Here is a 25337-nt window from a genome sequence, read left to right on the forward strand (position 1 = left end):
ACTGTGTTTTATTGGGATGAATTGATCTACTAGCATAGGTCAAAACCTATGGACTCAGGGAGCCATTTGTGACTGAATGACTGTGGTTTCTCCAGAGACCTTGTGGGTGTGACCCCAGGAGCCAAAGAACATCAAAGGAGGCCAAGAGAGCAAGTTGATTCAAGGACAATCTCCTCAAAGCACAAGAGTAGCCAATCCCAAAGGGCAGGAAGTTGAAGCTGTGGCAGGAGGCCAGCTTGGCCAAATCAGGAATTCCTGATTGAGTTTAAATGTTGGAAGAAAGAGTAAGGGGAGAGCAGAAGCAGGGATGGACTATCTGGGAGGGATGTAGAAGTATTGCCCAGACTGTTAAGTTATGTGGTAAAACTTATCTGCACACCCACAAAGGAGCTCAGAGACACAATGACAGGATGGGGAAGCCAAATAATATCCCGCCTGGGATATGTTGTGGGATGCAGGAGAAAAGCAGTTCATAATTACAGAAGACATATTATAGGATGTTTTGGCGGGGAAGCAAAGGTGGGACAAGAGAGGGGCTTAGGTAATTCGTGAGGAACAAGAGTGGTAAAATAGAGGGATAAGGGAATAAAAGGGGCGACTGCACGTGAATAGTTGGCAGGCCAGTTTGCTTGGCTGGCCATACTCTGTGCCTGACCAGGGCAGTCTGTCCTGGCTTTTTTAACTCCTTCCCAGCTCTTCCCTGGGTGATGGCTTTCCATTCTGTGTGTGTCTGTGTTGGTACGGGGCGTGAGTACAGAGCATGGGTTGGAGGGTCCGTGCCCCTGGTGCTGTTGGCTGGAGTGAGTGTGGGTGTGTAGGGATTGTGTGAGCACTAGGGGACATCAAGCTGGAGGAGCCAGTGAGCAGGTGACATGACTTGGGAGCAAGGGGAGTGAATGGGTCTCTAAGGTCTAGCTCTGGATGTGAGCTGGATGCCTCTAAAGTCAAGAGCTGTGGGACCAGGGATGTCCTAGCTGGGTCTGTGTGTGTGACAGACATGCAGGGAAGGAATTAAGAAAGCCAAACCTGAACCAAATTTAAAATTATTGAGGTATGGAGGGGCACAAAGAAGGGCTTCAACAGGCATATGCAAAGCAGGACAAACACCAAGGAAAAAATGGAGCCACTGTTGAATGGTGTAGGTAACTCTGTCTCAAAGAACAAGATAAAGCAGAGGTGATTCAAAAACTGGACATACTCTTCATTGGCAAGGTCTGTTCTCAGGTCTCCCAGGGCCTTTGTGCCTACAATACACAAGTAGGAGTTTGGGGGGGCAAATTACTAGCCATAGTAGAGAAAGATTGAGTTATGGACCATTGAAGCACACTGGTTGAATACAAGTCCCTGTGTCCAGATGAGACACATCTGAGGGTAATAAGGACAAGCTGACTTACATCACTGCAAAGATACTCTTGTCTTTGAGAGATGACTCAACCTGTATAATTCTCTGAAGCTATAATTTTGTGATAATGATTTGCAGAATGCTTTTTAGTGAATAATTAATGGAACTAAAGAACTTTATCAGACAGGTCCCCAAAGATACTGGGTTTTTATGGAATTGAAGACAGGTGGAAATCTAGCTAATCTTTCCTTGAAGACAATAGCTGAAGTAAACTACATATATGAGCAAATCTCCAGGTATCTTAAGGCAGACTGTGAATCCAACATGCTGTGGAATATTATTTGTGCTGCCTAAATTAGAATTTTAAATGTCCTTGATAAAACCTTTAGCCCTCAGGTTTTAAAATAAATGCACCCAATATGACTGACTGCTAAAACAGCTAACGATGTTATAAAAATAAAGCTGCCTTTCCAGTTATGCATTAGCATTATGGAATGAAAAAAGGAGACAGTACTATGTACGACAGGCCCTTCCAGAAAGAAAATATTTAGTCATTGCCATTCTTGGAATACTCACAGTGTCACTGAATGATTTAGGGATGTCTGCAGATTATCTGGTCCCACCACCAAATCATTGCTCAAATCCTAGCTAACTTCAATATTAGATTAGGTTGCTCAAGGTGTCCTTCAGTAGAGTTTTGGAAACCTCCATGGATGAAGAATCCAGAACCTCTCTGGGAAGCCACTCTCATGGTGCCTTTTTTTTTTTTAAATGTTTAAGCAGAATTTCACTTGCTTCACTTTTTGACCATTGCCCCTAGTCTTTTCACTGTGCATCCCTGAAAAAGAGTATGGCTTCATCTTCTTGACAACGCCCTCTAGACAGTTGAAGAAACTATCCCTTCTGGATAACTTTCTGGATATTCTTTTGGGAGATCTGTTGCTATAGCATACAGAAGTGTCTCATGGAGATCTGTGATGTTCAGGCTTTTACAAGGTTTCTGATGCTCATCCACTATTCATTTCAGAAAGATTTTAAGAAATGCTTCCTCTTAGACTAGTATTTTTGGAAGCAATAGATGAGATTAAGGGAAGCTGGGGTAAAGAGTTACAGCATGGCTATGTCAGGATCAATTACTTTTTCTGTGGGTTTTCCCCCCAAGGTTATTTCCATTAGAGATTTGGTAAAGCACAAAAAGTTGTAGACTCTTCAGTTCCCCTGAGTCCTTGAATCCTAGAGCACAGTCTCTATCTCACCTTATTTTGTCCTTCAAATGTCCTTACTTTCAAATGGGAGGTCACAACTAGAGAAAGAAAGGAAGCAAAGTTTATTTTCCTCTCTTCAAACACTCTGTTTTAGTATGGAGGATAAATCCTTTATCAGTAAGTGCTACATTTTCCTGATCAGTAAATTAACAAAATCTTTCTGATTGCCTGGATAGGTAAGATTTATTTGTCTTTGTATGGATCATTTTTTCTATTTGCCTATTTTTCCATGAAGTTCTTCTTTTAGCAGTGATTCAGGGATGTTTTGAAAGGCTTTTTGATTTGTATGTATGTATATATAAATCAATCAATCAATACATATATATATATATATATGTTATTTTTTCTAAAAACTTTTCTGATCAGGAATCTCCTACCAAACATCCCATAGAAAACTAGCTCCAATCTTTTATATGTCATTGTTTCACACCAGGCTATGGAGACAGCAGAAGAGATGAGAGCTTTTCAAGGCCTATACCAGACCTTAATATCCCTGAATTAATGACTTGCTTTCTCCATTAGTGTTGCGCTCTGCTGAAATATCACTGGAATTACTAGATTTTAAGATGCTTCTTTCTAGATTATTTCAGTAGGATCAAGTAACTTGTAAGATACACTGACAAGAACACAGATGTACCCTGAGCATTCTCAGAAGTTGTGACATCTGTCCTTCAGCTCAGATGTTTCAAACTGTTCTGCAGTTTTGACTGCTTCACAATTAATAACAATACGGTTGGATGGGCACTTAAACCTCATGCCCAGGGAAGAGGTGTTTGGGAACAGCTATTCCTTAATCTTTCTCCACATAGATTTGCACAATCTAGTTCTTTTCCCTTGTCTATCTGATCAGCACTTGTTTCCCCCCTTGTTGCTGTGTGAGCTCACTTGTAGCCAGCTGGAGCCACGACAGCACTGGTGGTGCTGTTCAGTGTGAGACAGGATAACAGACACCAATTACTCATTTTTTTTCTTTGTTTACTGTAAACAAAGATCCCAAAGGGTCCAAAACATTCTCCCTCTCCAGACCAAGCATCTTTCTCCCATTTCCGTGCTTGTTTCCCTTGAGTGTCAGTCCATCTGCTCTTTCCCCTTTGCTTGGAGAGTCTGGCACTTCTACAGGTGCATCCTAAGCTTTGCTGTTCCTGAAGGATTTCCTGCTGGCACCAGTGCTGCTTTTTGTATTTTTCGGTTCCCAATTTCTTTTTTTTTATGCCAAAGTGGTGGGTTCATAACAAAACAAAGACATAGCTGGGGTTTGTGCATTGATTTTGTCATGGAACAAGGTGATGTGCCAATAGACCCCCTACATACAAAAACACTGCTGGTGGGGAGGGAGATGGAGTGGGGATACAATCTATGGAGTAGCTCCAGAACAGCTTGGGGAAACAGATTGCTTCATTCTTCTGTATGACCTTCATCACTTTTTGTTATGCCTTTCTGTTTAGACATGTCAGAAAATTATGTACTAGGCAAACTAAATGAAAACACATTCAAAAACATTCACAAACACATTGTTTAAAGCACTGCCCTGCAGAATGGGAGACCCGTGTTTAATGAATCAAGCATTCAACATGAATCAGGCTATGAAGAAAGTATTTTTTACTTGAGATATATGTAACTTCTAAAAAAAAGGAACAGCTATGAGAAGTAAGTGAGACCTATGCCAAAGCTACATCCTATCAGTGAGGGATCTTACCGTGATTTCTGATGCGGCTGCTGTACTTTTCTTGGGCAAAATATTTTTCAAAGTTTAATTTTAGTGCTGAGGAAAAGCAACTGCAGTAACCCCACCAACTTTCATGAAACTGAGTGCTTGTTTTCTGGCCAGGACTAATTATTATGCTGCTCACACATTCTGAAGAGAAATACCCATCAGGCTCCTATCCCACCGAGGCAGCCAAGGAAACAAAGTTGATATAGAAGTACGGTCTCCGACTCCCAGAGTGTGTAAATAGCACAGTTACTCTTGAAAGAACTATACAGGGTAGATATACCACTTGGAAAGGATCCATGTGACAGTTCAAAGGTTGAAAAATAAGAAACTTGACAAAGGACATCCTTCCTGGTTGAATATTATGTAAAATATGCTTTTGTATACATGTGTATAAATATTTGTCCGGGATTTGATGCTGTGGCTTCCAAGTTTATTGCTTATACTTATTGTCCTTAACTACTTTTCATGTGATGTATGCCACATATTTTGCTTGTCATCACTTCTTTTTCATATTATTCCCGCAGCTCCTTTTTTTATTTAACCCCATGCTAATGAGCAACAGTGATAGAAAGTTCTGAGTAAAAGCCCAGAGCATAGATTCTGCTTTGTGGAAATATCAGATCTGGATTTGCTTGGTACCTTTTCTCAAAGCAAAGGGAAAAGTAAGAATGAAGCACAACACAGGCCAGCATGTGCTACAGTTAGGATTTAATACCACAAGACTAAAATTTCCATGGTATTTCTTATTTCTGCTTATTCCCTTCTTTGCTTGCTGCTCTTCAAAATGGCACAGTATGACTGAGGAGCTTTTCCACATCTGTACCTTGATATAGTGTGGCATATAGAATACCGGAATGCAGAATATAATTTTTTTAGCTCTGCTTTCTTGACTTTACCTGTGGCAAATGAGGTGGAAAAAAAGTCTTCCTGCAGTTTGGTGGTCCATCATTTGCCAAAGTCTTGATTTATAATTCTGGTTTCTGCCTACAATACTTATATTCCTTGTTAATTATTTATCCAAGCACTCATGCCTGATGCTAGACTATATCAGGTGTAATCACTAAGAGATGTCCAAGCAAACACAGTTACTGGATTAAAAAATTATATTTCTTTGTTAAGTATTGTAATTAAGGGTATAACTCAAGGTACTCCAAACGTCCTGGAGGAGTTCTGGAGGATCATCTCTGCCTGCTCTTAGGGAACTTACCACAGCTACTGCTTACAGAGCCCAGAGGTACTCCTAGTCAAACAGTCACAAGCAAAAGACTACTTACTTTACTTCACTGCCTGCTACTGAAAGGAAATGTGTACTATAATTTCCTCCTGCATTTTCCTTCTCTTGAACTTCCAACATCATAATTTTCCCATATTCTGCTAAAAATACAAAGTAACTCATGCAGACTGAGATCAGGTTCACCTTTGCTGGAGCTGCAGAGAAAGGGAGAAGTTAGGAAGGGCTGCCCGGGCAGCAAGGACACTCTGGCATGGTGTGAGGGTACATATGTGCCACACTACCAGGCTCCAATTTCCCTCAGCACTCTCCCTGCCAGCCTGCACTGGAACTGCGCTGCTGCAGTAGTAAGGGAATGAGGGTCTTCTCTAAGCTTGCCCTCATAATTTGTAGGAAACTGTAGGAAATCAGATGCCTGCACATTATAAACAAAATTTGGCAGATTATATTGTTCGTCTCTTACATAAAACGGCAAGTAAATTTAGACTGGGCAGAAGCTGAAATCAGGAAAAACTTGAAAATCAAAAAAAAACTTGTGAAGTGTTTGAGCCACCGTAACATTTGGCTAAATTAAGATACTGTGCCTCCCCATACTGAGCTATTTTAAACCAAACTTCTTGGCTCTGCTAAAAGCACCCTTCTTCCACTTCACACTGTTGAAGCAAAATACATCAGAATTATTTCTAGCTAATTCAATTGAGAAAGAGCTAGTTTTCATGGAACAATTCTTGAGGTTTCAGGTCACATTTCACTACATTTAAGATTGCTGATTGAAAACGTATTCATGTCAGCTGGATATCACATCAAGGCCGATATGACAAAAATAAACACCAGCAGTATAAAAAGGGCAGAGAGGTGATCAAGTTGTCCTTGCTTTATTCTCATAACTTCTTACTCCAGAGCACTCAAGAGTTTGCATTTAAAAATAGACAGAGCAGGTATGAGCAGATGTATACATATGCATACACATAAATGCTGGAGAAAGGAATTACTCTGAGTTCAGCTTTTGTCAGATACAATGACTGAAACACATGTAGCAGGAAAAAAAGTTAGTAGGAGTGAATATATATTATATTATATTATATTATATTATATTATATTATATTATATTATATTATATTATATTATATTATATTATATTATATTGGAATGAAGGACGCGACATAACTGAGTTCTTGAATGGTCCACAAAATGGGCAGAGCAGGAAATACTACTGTAGTCTCAGTAGCTTCCACAGGTCTGTCTGTGGAAATGCAGAGCACCTGGTAATGCTCCTGTACGTGATGTTTTCATTGGCCATAAATAGTTGGATATTAACAGATCTACACAGGATTGTGGCATCCAATCAGATTCAAAATTAAGTGATACACATATTGTTTTCATCTGAAATATTTTTCCCTCAAATTCAGGTCTGGAGACAGCTGTTTTTGTAGTACTTCTAGTACAAGTATGAATGACTGAAACATTTTGAATCTGTATTTGAAGTACCTGGGTGAACATTACCAAGCTTGCATGAGTCTACAGAGAAGGGCAGGTGCCTTTTGGACAGTATGATTTCTCCAAATTTGGCACAGTTGTTACATGAGACGTTGCTAACCAGAGCATTTACTGGGTGTTCAAGACAGAGCACAGGCACACCTAGCTGATTGTCACCACGTAAGTGTAACATATATGTGTAAACAGTACTATTCACATCCTTTGTAGATGTAGAAATAAAAAAGATTTGTTCCTGTCTCTCCCTCTCTCTGGGAGTAACAAATGACCTTATTGTTTCTTGCTTTGCTGACACTTCTGCCTCTCTGCTTCTGAGATGCCAGTCACACTGTTCTTTCACGCAGATTAAAAACATTATATTAAATGCAGAACAAACAATTCACATTCAGCTTGAAATGTGCTGCCTCTAAGATCTCAGGAAACCTATGCATCTAGAACTTTGCTTTTTTTCCCTCTCCCATCTATATTAGTTGGTTAGCTAAAAATCTTTACAAATCTACCCAATTTTTTCCTGCAACTTTGAGATGCATTATTGAACAGGTATTGGAGAAAAAAAAATGCTGTCTTTGCTACTGAGTTGAAGTAATAAGAAAAGAGGAAAGAACATTAGAAATGAGAAAACACTGCAAGAAGTACTGAGTGTGTTGTTCTTGATACAAGGTTATGCACTAAATAATCTCAATTGTTTGAATTGTAGCTATCCTACTTTGTATTTTAATTATTTTTTTTTTCAAAACAGAATTACTTAGCACTTCCTACAGTGTATTTGGTATCATATATAATGGCCAGAACTGACTGCTGCTGGAGTGGATTGCAGTAGAGGTGAAAAGCTTTCATAAGCTGGAAAGTAAAAGCTGGCCAGCTGGGATGCTTGGCATATGGATGGAAGTTGCCTAAGAGGCACATGGCTTGTGCTTTAAGCTGTTCTCTGAATCTCCCACACACTGTCATGCCCAGGTCAATAGGTAGGCCAACACTAGTCCTGATGATGGCTTGGACTCCTAACTGTGAGCCTCATATGCACTATCTCTACAGCCTGTGGCTCAAAATGTGTCATGATGTGACCTGCTGCAGGCAAATAGAAGATTGATCAAAATTGCTGAGATGTGACTGTGTTACAGACAGATACCTCTCTTATTATTCTGGCAGCTGCTGTTAAAGACAGCAACAAACAAGCAATAAAAGTGAGGAGGATGTTGAAAGAACCAATCAAAAGACTAATGTTACAGCATAGACAGGGAACAATTCTGAGGCATACTGCAGCCCAGATTTTCAAAGGTCTATAACTTCTGATTTCAGTACTTCTGCATTTTCAGTACTTTTTGGGTTTGAAACAGACACAAAAATCCTTCAAGCTGAAGACTAAACAGCTGTGACACAGGCAAACCCAACTATGTGTGTAATATAAAGGGATTTGCATTAAAACCAAAATAAGGATTATTATAGGAATGGAGGCAAGACAAATAAGCAACAACAACATATTTTACATACAACATGATATAGTTGTATCAGGGAGGATAGGATGTAACAAGGAGTGAAAGGATGTAAATCTACTATGAAGCCCTAAATCAGATTCACTCAGATAACAGGAATATCCTATCCCAGTTTCCTGGCAACCAGCTAATATAAACACAAATAAATAATACAGAAGCTAGCACAGAATGTGTAACAAAATTCTACATAAAATTATTCTCTAGTAGAACGACTATTTTTTTTCTGAAGATTTATGTGGCACCTTGGTAGCTGGATGTTTAGCTGGTGATTTAGAAGAGTAGCTGGAACACTAAGGTAATTCACAAAAGTAACTCAAGAAACCTTCAGAATGGCATCTGCTCTCTCCTCAGTATATTCTGAAGCGTGCTGACTGAGTTCACTGCAAGCAGGCCAATGTCTGACTTGGCATGTTCTTGTCTGAATATGATATACCATAAATCCCATCATAGTGGAAAAACTGTGGAACTTTCTAGACCTGGTATTTCTGACTATTTGCTACCCAGTGGCCAGGAACAGCTGTGTGGATGACAAAGCAATCAATATCGTGGTAAAATACTGTATGCAAGTATGCAAGCCAGAATCTTCCTATACAACAGTTTCAGGTAAGTTTGGCCCAAGTGCTGGACCACTTATGAAAATGAGTTTAATTTTCTGCTGTCTTACCTGTTGTATCTTGTATCAAGTGAGAAATCTAAGATCTCTCCTATCTGAATTCGTATTTCCCTTTCCCAAAACATGATAGTCAGCCACTTAAGTTCACAAGGCCAAATGCTAGGATGTTTTTATAAACAAGTTATCTGTGCGGATGATGTACAACAGGCATACTTTAATTTTCCTTCTGAAATATGTGAACAGAACGTATTATTCTTGTTTAATTCTGGAGAACAAAGATAAGAGGAAATAGCAATGCATTTCTTCTAATCAAGAGAAGGAAATGAAGGGTGAGGCTTTCTAGCATCAGCAGGTTAATTTTTGATACTAAAAGAAGTTGGTATCTAGTATGCAAGGTTTTAATATGCAGGTTTGCCAGTCCCAGATGCAGGATAAAACTGCAGTTAGAAATTAGCTGAAGGCAAATTTATAGCCAGCTAAGGCAAACAGAGGATATGGATTCATTTGATTAACTTAGTACACTAAAGCAAATCTGAACAAAAAGCCTACAAAAGAAACAAACATGAGCTTGTTCCAGCTGCCTCCTCTGTCTGAAGATATAGGTCCTCTTTGTCCTGCTGGTGCAGATCTGAAGAAGAGAAAACAAACAGGATGTTCACAGCACAGAGCTGAGTTAGGATTCTTTTAAATATCAGGGGTTTGTTGCCAAGGATGAAGTTCGTGGTCCAAGTTCTAAACTAGAAGTTTCTTCATACGAGCTAGCCAACAGATTCTCTCTGGCTGTGATGATTTTATAAACTAAGTAGCTTTGGAATATCCTGGGAACGCTCCTTTCTACCTTTACACCTGAGCCTTCTTGCCTCTCCCCCTTCATTTACTGTCTTTGGCCTTATGCTTGCGATTTTATAGAGCTCTTCTAGGCAGCAGTGGTCCTGTAGGACTGTATTTTCCCAGCATTTGATAAAGCAGTATCCAGATCCATTTCTAAGTCTCTCTGACATTGCAACAATGCAAGTAATAAATACCACTACTAATAGGTTGCATCTGGCTTCCTTCCTGCTTATGTTTGTAAGCCATCTATGCCATCTAGTGGTTAGTTTTTACTTACAAGTTTTCTTCAAAAGTCAGGATCTCAACTAAACAAGCCAAAGTCCAAATTTGACTCAGCAAAAACATAATTCAAGTCTGGAGAGGAATTAAGGGGCACTACCAATACCCAAGAAGCCCAAAGTACATTAAAGCACGTTCTAGGCTATCCCTCTGCTACCCTGACCCATCCCTCTCCTTTGCTATGCCAGTGTAACAGGAGCTATGGTGACCTAAAAAATGACTTGCCCAACTCTGGTAGTTTTGGGCTCGGGACACTATTCTCTGCAGGGTAAGAAGGCAGCTATCAGCCTTGTAAAAGCAAATACGCCTCAGGAAAGGGGATGCAGCAGAGCCTGCATGCCTGTTTCTCTGAGTACACTGAGTGTACACTGAGCACACATATTCTGCAAAGGAAACCTTTTCCTAACAGATACATGCTCTTCATAGTGATACCCCTACTGTCCAGACTGCTCCCATGTCAGTTAATGAGCTATCACATCCCTCCACAGAAAAAACATACCTAAGAAGATAATCATCAAATAATTTGTATGCATTTGCTTAAGACTTTGTGAAAGGGCAGTTAATTTCAATGGAGATGTTATTTATTGCAGAGAAGTAAGTGATTTGGGGAACAGTGTTAAGTATTCATTGGCTTGAAGCACTTTAGTTACTTTAATTTCAGGGAGAGGCAATGATAGTTTAGCATTCTGATTGGGAAGCTCTGTCTTGATTTGGGATAGTGCAGATATGAAGTAAATCAAACCTATTACAGTGCCATGCATACAGGAGGGAATAGCATGCTCAGGAAGGAAACAAGCAAGGAAAGTTTTCCTAATGAGGATGATCACATCTGAGTTGGTTAATAATTATCCCACGAGAGCATGAGACTGATGCTTAGAAAATGCCAGTTATTATGTTACTTTAAGTACCAGCGTGGATGGAGGAGAAGGGGTGGCTGCTTACATACTGCAAGCACTATGTAGTAATACTGCAGAACTGGTATGCTCATCCCTTAGTTGAAAAGAAAAAGACATTAACGGTTTCCATAAGCCTTCTCATCCAGGTTTTCTCAGCTGAGGAACATACACCACAAAACTTTGAGGGAAATGGTTTAAAACCTGGGAGAGGAGAAAAATCTTCTGTTAAGAGGTCACAATATTATATTTTTTTAAGTCCTGTAAAGTGCTTTTTCCTCCAGTTTGTTAATATTGTCACTACAACATTTACAGCCATGATTTTTCATGGGATAAATATACTTTCCTTTGACACGTGAACAAAAGCCCTACCATTCAGTGGCAGAACAGGGAAACCCTATTTTAATCCACCGTGCAAGTGGTATTTTGTAACAAACAAAAACCTTAACGGGACTGTAAGCCTGTCCTATGATCTACTGCCTAGGAGGAATCTGTTTTCATAATATTTATAGGTTGGTGCTAGGATATAATTTGGATGTGAGAATAAATGTTGTTGCATGACAAGATGAGTAAAAGTTTACAGTGACCAGCAGCAACAGAGTACTCACTTTCTCTGTAAGGATGCATTAAAAGCTGAACATATGTTACAGAGAATGATATACACCTACTTTTCTGTACTGCATGAAGCACTACTGCCCCTCCCCAGAGGGAGGCAGCAGCAGTTGCATCTCTCTGTTGCCATAACTGGGAACAGCAAGTAAGATCTTTCATAGCAGAAGTTCAAGTATCTTATGTGTACCTAAACATGCAACAGCATATAGATTAAGAAAACTAGTCACAATTGAAAACAGCAATCTTTACTGTAAATCACTGAAATACATAATAAATTATCTTAATTCTCTTTATATAATGAATTAAAATAAGAATAAGATGGGATAATATTAAAAGCTAGTTTTGGAATGATGATTGCTAATTAAAAAAGTTGTGTCTTGGATGTAAACTGCACCTCTGCAGATACCCTACTAGGTAAGGCCCAGGGTAAATGCATTGGGCCCAAGCTAAATACATTGAAATACAGAAATTGAGTTTCATACAAAATGGAAGATGAAAAAGAAACTTCCTCAAAATTTAGACCTTTAGTTCCAGCAGCTGGAGAAATGTGCCATCATTTGACCTACAATTTCATTATTCAAGGAACAATATTAATAAATCAATTTCAAATTTGAAGTGGATTTTGCACCAGAACAGTGATATGTACAAACTTCATTCATACCATGAATCATATATAGTGTTACTGTGTGATTGATGAGAACTCATTAATCCCTAATTTTGAACAGCAGGTGTTCACAGACAATTGTGTACAATTTGCAAAGAGAGACAGCTTACTCAAGGCACAGTAAGTAATAAATTGAAGAATACTGTATATTTCATATGGATGATATATAATAGATGGTAGAGGTTGGATCTGTTGAACTGTTGACTTCTGCATTGTTTATTCGATTGTAAGGACACTGAGGATGGATTGAACTTCTTTTACTTACGATGGAAGGGCACACTTAGAATTATCAGGATAATCCAAGCAGAGTAAGAACACTACAGACCTGTGAAGATATCAATTTATTTAGTATTTTTTAGGCAGAAAACTGAGGAAAAACAATGAAAAAATGAAACAAACTCACAGTATTGTCATGTCTAAAGCTTCCCTTCAATTAAATTTTCTTAAAATCTACTGGGAATAACTAGAGCTGTGAATCCTGCTATGAATATCTAATAATCCTGCAGACATGCAATAGTGGTTTTAACTGGTGCTTAGATTTTCAATCCAAATAAAGATTTTACAGTGAAGTGGAATATGAGGCCATATTCTGTGTCTGACATTGAGTACAATGCTCCATCTAATTATACAATACAATGTAGTGTTTTGCTCAATTCACAGGTAAAAAAGTCTAAAAAATGTGACATCACCCCTCCAACATATCAGTCTCTCCTGAAGACACAACATTAATGGTATTAAAGTATTGAAAAGTAAGAATCAAATAGATAAGGTACTTCTGCAAATACACCATATTAATAAAGGATTTTCACTTACTTGTAATTGTCAGTGCACGTGACATTATAACCAAGGGTTTTCAGCCTGGTTTCTAATGTCTTTACACTGTGGATTCCACAGGAATCTCTGTGAGAGAGGATTTCAATATTATTGCAAGTCTTTTGTTAGATAATTTCCTTTACAGAACTTGATGGAATTAGTAAAGTAAATCCCCATTACTTTGCCTCTTCAGACACATGTGGTGGATATGGTGACATCCGAGTCCATTTCTCTGGCCCTCTTCAGCCAGGGCAGTTTTAAGACCAATGAAGTGTCCCCATGTTAAATTGCAGGGACCCTGCAAAACTGACTTCCTCTGTTCTGTACCCCCAATTCATCTATGTACATTTGCAGTGACTCCCACAAAAGCTATAATGAATAGACTATTTAATTCTTCCTTTAATCAGTGCCAAACAAGGCCTAATTTCCAGTCTAATGATTTAATTTTTTTAACTTCAGAATCTATTTTCCATTAGGTTTCAATTGAAAATTGTCACTTGGTCTTTGGCTATTTACCAACAGACAATTCTGTTCTGACTGATATGTTTGTTTATTATTTATTCATTTGTTTTAATTAAATTACCAGCAAAATTAGACATTTTTAAAGTCTACATTTTATTACTGGATTAATTACTGAGAGAAAAAGAGCCCCCTGTTGGCATTTATCTGCTTCTACAAATTTTTCAAATACTTAAGATAGGTGAAAATGAAAAGAATGCATATGGCAAGGTGAAAGAAATATCTCTTGTCAGCACTTAATCTGAAATTCAGATTGACTCTTAGTAAAACTGTACAAGCTATATCTTCACTGAAGGTCTGAGATCCAGAGATCCACACATACAGATCTAACCAAGAGTTGACCACAGATCTAATATTAGAATTTATTTATATTTTGTCTAATTCTGGTATTTTTGTACTCTTCAGGAATGGCAGCCTGTGCCTTTTGTGTTCATGAAAGCATCTAAAATACTTTAGTCTAAGTGCCACGCAAATATAATCAAACAGAAAGATAAGGTGAAATTTTAAAGACAGGTCCAAAAGGGAGAAATTAAATTTTTTTTGAAAATGTAACTTACAGATCTGGTCCTTCAATATCATCCACAACCCAAATAACAATTTGTGAGATTTTGTCTTTCTGGAGATTAGGTATTTCATAATCTGCAAAAAAACTGATTCAAGAAAAAAAAAATTTAGAACCATGAAAGAACATGAAAATTAATTAGTCTTTTGTACTTTACACTAATGAAGGCTCTGATCCTGCTGTAGCATATGGGCTTGCTTGACTTTATATCTTCTAATTACAATCAGGCTCAACACAGATTAAAAAAATATGATTCATATTCTGAGTGTCCTCAAAGGCCAAGAAATACCAGGACAATAAACTTTCCCTATAGAATTTACCAAGTTTGCTCTAAGCCTGACAGAAATTACAGTCCTTGTAACAATACCCTCTCCTTGGACATGTTGCTGAAAAGAAATTTTGTAATGCTCACCTTTTGGAAGACATAAACATTTTGCCACAGTATTGACTGACTTAAAGGCAGCTTTCAAAGAGCATTCATGCTGCTTGCCACAGCAGTTTGTAAAATGTAGGATTCAAAAGCATTATTTCCATCAATTTCATACTAATTCCTTCAGTTAGGGACAATTAAGAGTTGTCCTCACAACTGAGCAGACTTTGATGCATGAGGCTCTTTCAGCTACATTTCCCATGCTTTTTGCAGCAGAAGACCCAAACAACTGGCTGACCTTTTTTTTTTTTTATTAGACTTTCTACACAGAAATCAGTTTTCTTACCTTGGCTGTGGATAAGCTCCTCCGACTGCAGAACCATTCAACAAGACGTGTATCTCCCCTGAACTGTGCTTCGCATACTGCAATACATAACAATGTTTTCCAGAACTCATCTTACAGATTTTTTACAGAATCACAGAACGTGCTGAGTTGGAAGGGACCCATAAGGATCATTGAGTCCAACTCTTGGCCCTGCACAGGACCATCCCCAAGAGTCACACCATGTGCCTGAGAGTATCATCCAAATGCTTCTTGAACTCTGTCAGGCTTGGGGCTGTGACCACTTCCCTGGGGAGCCTGTTCCAGCACCCAACCGCCCTCTGGGTGAAGAACCTTATTCTAATATCCAGCCTAAACCTGCCCTGACACAACTTCAGGCAATTCCCTTGGATCCTGTCACTGATCACCACAGAGAAGAGATCAGTGCCTGCCCCTCTTCCCCTCACAAGGAAGTTGTAACTGCAGTGAGGTCTCTCCTCAGTCTCCTCTTCTCCAGGCTGAACAGACCAAGTGACCTCAGCTGCTCCTCATATGGCTTTCTCTGCAGGCTCTTCACCATATTTGTTGCCCTCCTTTGGACTCTCTCTGATAGCTTAATATCTTTCTTATACTGGGGTGACCAAAACTGCACACAAAACTATTTTATTGCAAGCAACAATGACTAAAGAAAGAATTTTACCAAGAAGAATATCAGAACTGCAAAAATACTACTACACTAGCACCCTAGCAGATCATTTCAGGAGAAAGGACAGGAACTAAACAGCCAGTGGATTAATTCAATGAATTAAGCTATTTTCTCACACCTATAAATAGTTTCTTCAGCACAGGAAGAAAGCATTTTAGCAATCTGTGTTGGGTTTGATCTGTGAATAAAGCGTTTCCAGCAAAGCTGTCAAATATCACTTTGAACCTGAAATTAGTAGACAGCTATTGTGCTTATTGTGCTTAGTATATGATTTATATTAACAACGCTAACACAGAATTTTAACACATTATCTAGCTAAGGTGAAAATTAGGTTCCTCTTGCTAAAACACTGTATTCAGTCTAAAACAGTGTATTTGTATCAGAAGAAATAATCTAGCAGAGTTACAGGTTTAAAGCTGTTTTGAGCTGGTAGTGTTTTCCTGAACCACCCAGGACACGCTGGCTAATGCATGAAGTCAGCACTAATGCACTATTTACAGTGATTGAGGCCATCCTCCAGAAAGAATCCACTGCGTTGGTTTCACATTCCATCATAGTAGGGCAGGATTCATAGTCCAGTCCTGTAGGAAGGCATGTGATTTGTGCTATTAGAGAGATGATAATGACTGTAAAAAGGGAGTTTAGAAAGGAAGTAAATTTATGTGCTCATTACTCACTGAACATACAACATAGTTTTTGACATGACACTGGAAGCTTACTGTTGTATTTTTTCAATAATTTTCCATCCTGTGCAGTTTACACAAACAGTGACATTCTTTGGATTCAGAAATTTGTTTGAAATGGATCTAACTCTATTCCTGGGATGCAGAGAGCTCCAGCTTCAGAGAATTGAGAAGGTGGTTTACCTCCACTGCAGCACTGTTTAGATTTCACTGTGTGCACCTTGACTGCAATGTTAAATATTGAAATGATACCAGAGTGAAGCTATCCCTAATTTTTCACCAGATAAGAGCAAAATTAGCTTTTGCAGAACACAGCACTCAGTCTCCATTGTGGTTTTGCAGACAAATGTTTAATATAGCACTCATTATCTTACCAGAGCTGTTTGCCTGCCCACACCAGTTTAGGAAATCTCCAAAGAAGCCAAACAGGGTATCACCCACAGGCATGTAGCGACGTCCTCTGTCAGCAAAGCTATTGACTAGTAGCTGATTATTTTCCCAGAAGAGAGACTATATAAAAATAGGGAAAATAAAAAAGAAGATATGTACTGACACTTGGGCGAGGACACAATGAGATTATTGGGTGTCGAAAACAGTTTAAAACATGTTTTGGTGTTTCTTTCAAAATCAACTAATAACCAGAAATGTTAGTTTGTCTTTAGAGGAACAAAGTTTTTATTTTATAGAGGTGTAAATTCCGATCTCTAGAGACTTGAGGGACACTCATACCTTGATGGGAAGGGAGGTTTAGGAAAAAGAGGAAAAAGGGAAGACAAATATTTATAATCCAGATATATGTTGCCAGAATTCTCTCACATTGCTATGTTGGCTTATGGTGTGAAAAAATCATACATCTTGCTGTTATTTCTGTGTTTGTGAAACTCTTCAAGCATTAAGCTATGTTGACAGGAGTATTTGTTGGTTTAGCTCATAACATTTAGAGATGAGGAATAATAGTGCTGAGGAAAAACTGGTTTAAAGCACAACCTGTCTCTTGCACAATCACAGTTCTCTGCAATTGCCAGCACATCAAACCCTTACTGTTTTCTGGCATATAACAACATCTTATCTCATTTCTGTTTATGTTTGTTTAATGTGTCAATGTTTAACATGTCATTGCCACGAGATTTGGCTGTGAGGAGTAGAAGCAAAAGATGACAGCAGGCACACCCTTTGCAGGCAGAGCACCTAACTTGAGGAAAAGTAGAAGTTCAGGCACTATGTCAGAGCTCCCAGCACAGCAGGAAAAATGGAGGATCTTTGTAGTATAAAAAAAGAGAGGTTGCTGAGAAGCTACTGCATAAAATAAATGGAGCCAAACACATTGAAAAATGCTATGAGGTCTGAGACCAGTTTTTAAACTACAGACAGGCCAGAAAGAATGACTCACAAGTCAGCCAGATAATGACTCTTGGTCAATTTTGAACTCTGTCATAGAAAATCTGTTGGATATCTAAGGACAGTTAACATAAATAATCATTACCTTGTTAGCTGGAATTGTGTGCAATGACAGGTTGATAAATAATTCATAGTCCTCAGGTAGAATGCTGCAAGGATCCTTGTTAATAAATGCACTTTCAAATGCTTCCCATATCTCTGAACAATTCTTCTCACTGTAATCATTGAAACAAACAAACAGCAGAATTGTTTTCTCAAAGCAGAGCAAGAAAGTAATTTGTTCCCAACTTTTTCAAATTCCCACATTAAAATATCCATAAGGTTAAGGTAGAAAACTGAAGTCAGGGTGGTAAAAAACCTGTAGGTCAGGAAGAGCGTATAGATTTTGTCTTTTTCTGACTCATAACTGCAGCAGATTAGGAGGAAGTAGCAAGGAAAATATTATCATTTACAGTGTGGAATTAGAAACACATCGTAATTCAACAAAAATCTTCATAGGTAGAGTATATACAGCAAGTTTGCTATCCAGCACTGTAGAAATAGTAAAGAAAACAGCTTTCTTTAAAATTTTTCAGATATAAAAAGCCATTTCAACTAAACCATAGCTAAATATGTAAAACTACTGGAATGCCCTATTACTCTCAAAATGTCAGATTCAAGTGCAGGAGGAGTTACTGAAAGTTTCAATGGCAGAATAATGGTTTTGACAAAGAGATGCCTTGTGTGCCCTAGGACTGTGCAGCTTTACCTTGCTGGAATGAGTACAGTGACCAGCGTGGAACTGTGTGGAACACACTGTCACTATGCAGTAGCTACAAGAATATTGTTAGCATTCAGCATCTAAAGTGCTTGTGAAAGGAGGCCTGAAATAAACTGCTGCACACTCCAGCAGTTCCCTTCTGCCAGCTCTGCCATGGGGACAATAACCTCCCATGGAAGAACAGGACATGTTATCTAGGGATGAAAGTGTCCTATCTCTCTGGATTTTCAGGATCTCATCTGTCACAGATCTGAACCTGCCTGTAGTAATTAAAAAGGGAATTCCTGATCTCACCACTTTTCCACAGTACCTTTCCCATGTACCACTGTAACAAGGTTTATGCCAGGAACTCGCTGCACAACAGAATAATTATTTTAAATGCATACAGCACTCCTAACATGAACAGCTGTAATTGCAAAGCTCTAGCTTAAACAACAGTAGTCCAGACAAGTAAATCGAACTTTGCCATTAGAGAGTTTTGCTCATTTAATGTCATCCATAGACAGCAGGGCTTTGGCTGGCACAGATTCCTTAAGGAGACACTTTAAAGGACCCCTTGTGATGAGCTATGCAGCTCCCATGAAGGAAACGTACCACAGATTCTCTTACAGTAATCTCTGGACATGCTTCCAAAAACTATATAATAATTCCCTATATATTGTAAGGAGATATGGATTTTGATCCAAAAATATTCAGTGATGCAATATGATCCTTGATCAGTAGTTTCAAGGTTTAAATAGATTTATTTGATAAAAGGATTTGTGCCCTATTTCTGATTTCAAGCTGTTATACTTCAGCTTCTGACAATTGTGTATATTTCTGTCTTATTTTGCTAAAGAGTTTTCTGCTGTAAGCACTCACTTACTCATGCCAGTACTTGTAAGTTATGATCAATGGAACTTTTAATATCTTTCTTGACAGTTGAATCTTGCAGTAAATTCCTAGTTAATTCACATACTGCATTTTTTTTCTTCATGACTTCTCATCCAGGTTTGAACAACTTGTAAATCAAAAGGATTACTCTCCTCTGATATTCAAAATTTCTTAGCTGGCAAAAATACTTTTTGAAACTATAGGGTTGGGAAGGAATATAGTTCAGGACAATTCCCTCTAATCTCAATAGACATTAATGAGTCCTATTAGACTTATTTCATATTAGTCAGTTAAAGAACATGTTTTCAAAACTTCCACAATATATTACAAATAAACAAGTATGGAGAAAAAGCACTACAGGAACATTTGTGTTATACAGCATGCTCCTGTTAGAAAATTTGAAATATGATCTTTTTTCAAATTCCTCACTGCTACATGACCACAGCATTTTGTAAAATGCATCCTTTACCTGCCATTTTGCATGTTATAACATAAGAGGAAGTTTTTCTTATGTTTTTATAAACATCTTTACATTTTAACTATGTTGCAGTGTAAAGACATGCCTTGCTAGCTTCCTTTATCTTAGCAAAGTATTTTTAGAGAATTATTGTATTTGCACATAAATTCAGAAGCGAAACATATCCAGGTGGTCGTGCCTCTGTAAAAGCCAGCCTGGGGGCAACTAAGAAACAGACAATGAACAGAAAGGGCTATAAATAATTAGAGTATCTGCTTTGCACCTGTGCAATATGAAATTTTCATTTTGTTTGGATTACATTATTTGCTTATAGACCTCACGGAAAGAGACACCCCCCTCCCCATTATATGAAATTAATTGTGCAGCTCTTCTTTTTATAATGTCATTTTTGGTCTTAATTCAGAAAAGTGGTCCCAATGGCCTGCCTGGCTTCATGCTATCCTGAACAAAAAGACTTTGATGAATGGGTTCAGACTGCTCAATTTTAAAATTATATTCTGAAAATGTCACAGGAATTAATTAGATCACAATACTATCATATACATGAGACATATAGAAATACTTTCAAGAATATTGTATTTAAAAGTCCAAATCAGTTAACGATAAAGCTAATACTTCTATCCTTTATATTGTTCATTTTAGCATATTTTATATTATTATTCATGTTCTGTTTCAGATATAAATGAAGTGACATCTGTTAAGTCCAATAGGAATTCTACCTATGTAGAGCCTACTGCAAGATCAGACTACCTACACAATTGTTAACTAAATTTACATATTTTATATAATATATATATTATATATATAATATATTGTAGATATGTAGAAATATATAGTTAAAGTTTATTTGTACCTTCCACTGTGACATGTTTATAAATTTGCTGAGCTTGAACTGTTCTGCTGAAATTCTAGTACTATGTTATTTACATTAAGGTGATTTCTTCTTTCATGAGGAACTTGAAAAAAATTGCTTCTGATAAGCAATGTTATTGGGCAGAAACGTGTAGTTTTGCCTTTGTTAAAAGCCACCAACCTGTTTTCAGTCCTGTATCTTCCTCTTTTGCAACAGCAACTGAAAAAGGGATGTTGGGGGAAGGAGGTGATATTTGCAATATAATCTAGCCCTGTTTCAGACAGCAGCAATTCAATGTGTAACCCAGCCAGGACCCCTCTGCAAATACCTCTTCAAACTACTAGGACAAAATTTTAGTGGCAGAATAAAGGGCTGAACTCCAGGAGACCATCCTTCCTAATTTTTTTCCTTTTTATGGAAGCCCTTAAAAGGGAAGGAAGACAGAAAAAGTGCTCAAAGTGTTTGATTTACCTCCAGTTCTGTATAATTGACACAGCTATTGAAATCTCATGGACAATCCTACTTGAGCAGTTGATTACTACTTAATTTTTCAGGTGGATGAGCTAAACAGTTTCCTTCAGTACCACAGATAGCTGTAAAGTGAGGCGTTTCCCTTCTTACATGACCTGACACACAAGGCATTCAAGGTAAAGCTGATCTTCCCAGGAGCACTGTCAGATTTGATACTTCAGACACATTATCTCTGCCATCCCTGTGTGGTGTTCTCCTTACAGAACAGTAAGAGGGGGAGAAATGTGAAATAAAAAATTGCAGAATTAAAAATCTTGCCTTAATTACACTCCTTTACTTAAAATATGACATCTGTAAAAATTCATTTTTTGTTTCCAGACAGCTACAAGCATGTTGTCTGCAATAGGATCACTTTCATGGCTAGAAGCATAACATCAGGCTTCTGATTAATAACTATTTTGTACAGAACATAAAAAACTAATCCAGAAACAATCAAAACTTACCCAACAGCAGGATTCACAATTCTAATATAATCATAGCATCTTCCAATGGCAATACTTTCCAGGTTTTGAGTTGTACCTTCACCTTTCCATTTCCTTCCCCGCACTTCTGAGAAGCTGTTCATAAACAGAACAGACACAAGTAAAAGAGGCAAAAAAAGGCTCATCATCATGATTCTTGGCAATCCAAGTTCTTAAAAAAAAAGGGGGAAATAAAAAAAAGAGGAGAGTTAAATGATACAATCTAAAAGGAAACCAGCAGGCTTAACATTTAAGATTGTCAATACTAGCTCCAACTCTAGCTCTGTACACAAAAGTTTGGAGGAAAACAGAACCTTGCTGGGAACTGTAACTCAACTGTTTCCTGGAACGATTGCAGCACACAGATACATCACTTCCTTGTGTCTACACTGTTCCCTACTTTAGAAAAAAAGAGACTTTCAAGGCCATCTGGTGATAACTAAGGAGAATTGCAATATATTTCAGTAAAGTGAGGAAAAAAACCCTTACCACTTCAGTACTTAGGATGCCTTTGGTTCACCTAATAGTCATTGCTGCGCTACACCTCCCTAAACCATCACAAGCGCTTGCAAGCAACATGTTTTAAACAGTTTCTTTTAATTTTAAAAGGACTATACTTTTTGCACATATTTCTCTAATGGCTGAAAAAAAGCTGAAATACATATCAAGAACAAAAAAAAAATAAATATCTAAAATATGCCAGTATAGCAATGATAGCATAAATACCCAAGTCCTCGTGATCTTGTATCACACATAAGGGTAAGATTAGACAACTTTTTTTTCCATCTCTCCCCTGGATACTGACAGCAACATTTTGGCGTGATGATACTTGTATCATGTCCTCATGAACAAAACTGCCTTGCAGTCATGAATCAATCAGAACAAGAAGCAAAAGGATTAAGACACATACCCTGTGCACTAAACAGACCTCTTCAACTTCTGCTTACTGTTATTCTCCTCCAGGTTCTTTTCCCTAAGTACTTCATTAGATCAAGAAATGACATTAATTAATCTAATCTTCAGAGTAAATATTCTGTGGTATGCAAATACAACCACCCTATTTTTTTTCCTTAAAAAAATAAAAAAAATTCAACCTTCGAGTAATTTGCCTATGGACTCAGATTTCTAAGGCAGGTCTGGCAATTCATGCTTTGTATGCAGATCACTGTCCCTTGCTCTCTGCCCCTCTCTCCTAGAAGAAGTTATTGCCAATGAATCAGTCAGCCAAATTTGCAGCATATCTGCTCTGGAGATACTCGAGTTCACAATCTGAATATTAACCCAAACAACCATGAAATTCAGCATATGTTTATATTCTGAAGCCCGGGAAGATGAGGAACTTACATATTCTCATTCTTTCTATTAGATAGGAGTCGTAACTTCCAGCAGAAGGAAGGCGTAACAGGTGGGAACGTTAATCCTCTATTACAACTCAGGCATGAACTGATGACAGAATAACCTCAACTCTGTATGACTACATGCTTTAGGCCTGGAAACATGACATTGAAACTGCTCATATTCCCAAGCTCCTCTGTAAGTGTTGAATTTCAAACATTGTTTCTTAAGGGTTTGTGTCTTCAAGTGCATGATTCTACCTCCAGCAGTAACACCAGTCTCACTTGCTCCCTTATGTGCTGTGACACACTCTCTGTGAAAGACATGCTCAAGCCCAAACCCAGAGGTGTGCTTACTAACCAAGCAGTAAACACAACCATGCACTGGCTAGCCAGCTGCATAATACCTGTGCTTTGCCTTCCTTTTCTTGTGCAACTGCTGACATGTGTAACTGCTTCCCCCCCCCAAGGCTGTATGAATTCAACCTTCCAAGGTTTGTACATGTTTGCAGACATGATTAAGTAGGCCAGCATGTTCAAAAGTCCATTGAAGTGGAAAGCATGCATGGAAAAGGAAACACCCAAGACTGCAATTGCTTAAGCCTCATTTCCTTAGATAAAGAGATAAAAAGATTATGGTGCACATGTAAGCGAGATAACCCTCATAACATGATCTCTCCTTCTCCGGTCACTATTTACTACTTTTACCAGCATTTTATTCTCAAGCACTAGTATGTTGAGCAATATTAGACTAAAAACTCATGTGCCTTTGCTCAGAATATTTCAACGTGTTTACAATTAACTGCTTACATCTATAATGTAGCTAGCTCTAACATATTTAATATCTGCAACATAGATATTTTATAGTAATAGTTTTTAGTCAGAAAGGCATGCTCCATCTATTTTATGTTTGACAGTGTACTTTTGGGACATTTACTACACATTGCAACACTGGTGGACAATTTTAGCACATGTTGCCATGTTGGCTGACAGTTCCACCTTTTGTCAAATCCATGTGTGATCTCAATTCTGCCAAGTGTTCCTGCTTATTTCGAAATGTTGCATGGGCAGATGAGTATCACAAGCAGGTGTTCCTGGTCCATTTGCCTTGGATGTTAAACAAACACATTTAACTCTGCTTATTTGGCACAAATACTGCAAAAAGTTGGGCACAGATTCCCCACTGCAGCCTAGTTTAGGACCCATCACACATTTTCCTTTACAAACACCAGTTCATCTGCCACACCCGCTTTATTCCTGATGTTGTCATCTCCTCAGTGTATTTCAGTGAAGCATTGCCTTTACTTCCTGTAAACACACATATTTAGTTCAGTTTCTGCAATGACTGTGTTTTATAGCATAGCAGATTTCTTTCAGCTCCTAGCTTCTCATGGTTTCCTGGTTGGGCAACGGGGAGTTGTCCCTCTTGCTGCAAAGTACAAATAAAGTCTTCCTTCAGAAATGCTGTCTCGATATCAGCAAAACAGTACCATAAATTTTAGACTGCTATATGCACAAATAGCTTTTCTAGGACCTTTCTCGATGAGGCCACACCTCAAGTACTGTGTCCAGTTCTGGGCCCTCAATTCAGGAAAGGACATTGAGGTGCTGGAGTGTGTCCAGAGAAGGGCAGTGAAGCTCGTACAGGGTCTGAAGCACAAGTCCTATGAAGAGCAGCTGAAGGAGCTGGGGGTGTTTAGTCTGGAGAAGAGCAGGCTCAGGGGGGACCTTATTGCTCTTTGAAAGGAGGTTGCAGCCAGGGGGGGTTGACCTTTTCTCCCAGGTAAGTAGTGATGAGAGGACAATCTTAAGCTGTGCCACGGGAGGTTTAGGTTGGACATTAGGAGGAATTTATTCACAGAAACAGTGATTGGGCATTGGAACGGGCTGCCTGGGGAGGGGGTGAAGTCACTGTCCCTGGAGGTGTTTAAGGAAAGACTGGATGTGGCACTTGGTGCCCCGGTCCAGTTGACACGGTGGTGTTCGGTCACAGGTTGGACTCGATGATCTCAGGGCTCTTCTCCAACCTAATCGACTCTGTGATTGTATAAATTGTTTCCTTACATCCACAAGCCACTAACTCAGCGCTGCCAAGGCGCAGGATTTCAAGTCGGGCAGTACGTCAGGGCACCTGAACGGTCCCAAAGGTGTGCCTCCAAAACAGAACTCAGCGTAGCGCCGGAAGCCCCAAGGCACGGCAGCCCCACCCCGGGCCAAGGCGGGCCCAGCGACCGCCACAGCCC

General features: G+C 38.7%; 2 protein-coding genes across 7 annotated transcripts in view; one reads left to right on the plus strand and one right to left on the minus strand.

Moving 5' to 3' along the window:
• Positions 1-4308: 4308 nt before the first annotated feature.
• On the minus strand, positions 4309-25282 carry LOC127476061 (ADP-ribosyl cyclase/cyclic ADP-ribose hydrolase 2-like). 6 transcript variants are annotated; one of them, XR_007906460.1, is made up of 10 exons: positions 21743-22080; positions 17890-18019; positions 16781-16916; positions 16222-16304; positions 15042-15118; positions 14321-14413; positions 13245-13331; positions 12697-12756; positions 11205-11359; positions 4309-9780 (listed from the first exon to the last, which is right to left on the minus strand). XR_007906460.1 is itself a non-coding variant. In XM_051798478.1 (10 exons), exons 1-10 carry the CDS (start codon positions 24693-24695, stop codon positions 9666-9668), a joined length of 942 nt encoding a protein of 313 aa, XP_051654438.1. In that variant the 5' UTR covers positions 24696-25282; the 3' UTR covers positions 4309-9665. The 6 variants fall into 6 exon arrangements, 3 of the variants coding, with proteins under 3 accessions (XP_051654438.1, XP_051654437.1, XP_051654439.1); XM_051798478.1 differs by lacking the exon at positions 11205-11359 and adding an exon at positions 24649-25282 and having other exon boundaries at positions 21743-21856; XR_007906462.1 differs by having other exon boundaries at positions 9669-9780; positions 11209-11359.
• Positions 23198-25337, plus strand: part of FBXL5 (F-box and leucine rich repeat protein 5) — a 37690-nt gene continuing 35550 nt past the window's right edge. Inside the window, exon 1 of the mRNA XM_051798440.1 lies at positions 23198-23293. Within this exon, the coding sequence (XP_051654400.1) occupies positions 23231-23293 (63 nt within the window). The 5' untranslated portion in view covers positions 23198-23230. The remainder of the gene's footprint in view (positions 23294-25337) is intronic.

This window comes from Manacus candei, unplaced genomic scaffold (genome assembly GCF_025592945.1).
Source record: "Manacus candei isolate 608988 ecotype Guabito, Panama unplaced genomic scaffold, ASM2559294v1 h1tg000048l, whole genome shotgun sequence".
In the NCBI taxonomy this organism is placed as follows: domain Eukaryota; kingdom Metazoa; phylum Chordata; class Aves; order Passeriformes; family Pipridae; genus Manacus; species Manacus candei.

Excerpts from the sequence above, each read along its gene's own strand:
- LOC127476061 (XM_051798477.1), bottom strand. The coding sequence starts at position 21,912 with ATGATGATGAGCCTTTTTTTGCCTCTTTTACTTGTGTCTGTTCTGTTT. Across the intron at positions 16,917-17,889 it reads ACACAATTCCAGCTAACAAG|TCTCTCTTCTGGGAAAATAA; the intron begins GTAATGATTATT and ends ATTTTTATATAG. Across the intron at positions 12,757-13,244 it reads ACGTGCACTGACAATTACAA|GTCTGTAGTGTTCTTACTCT; the intron begins GTAAGTGAAAAT and ends ATATCTTCACAG.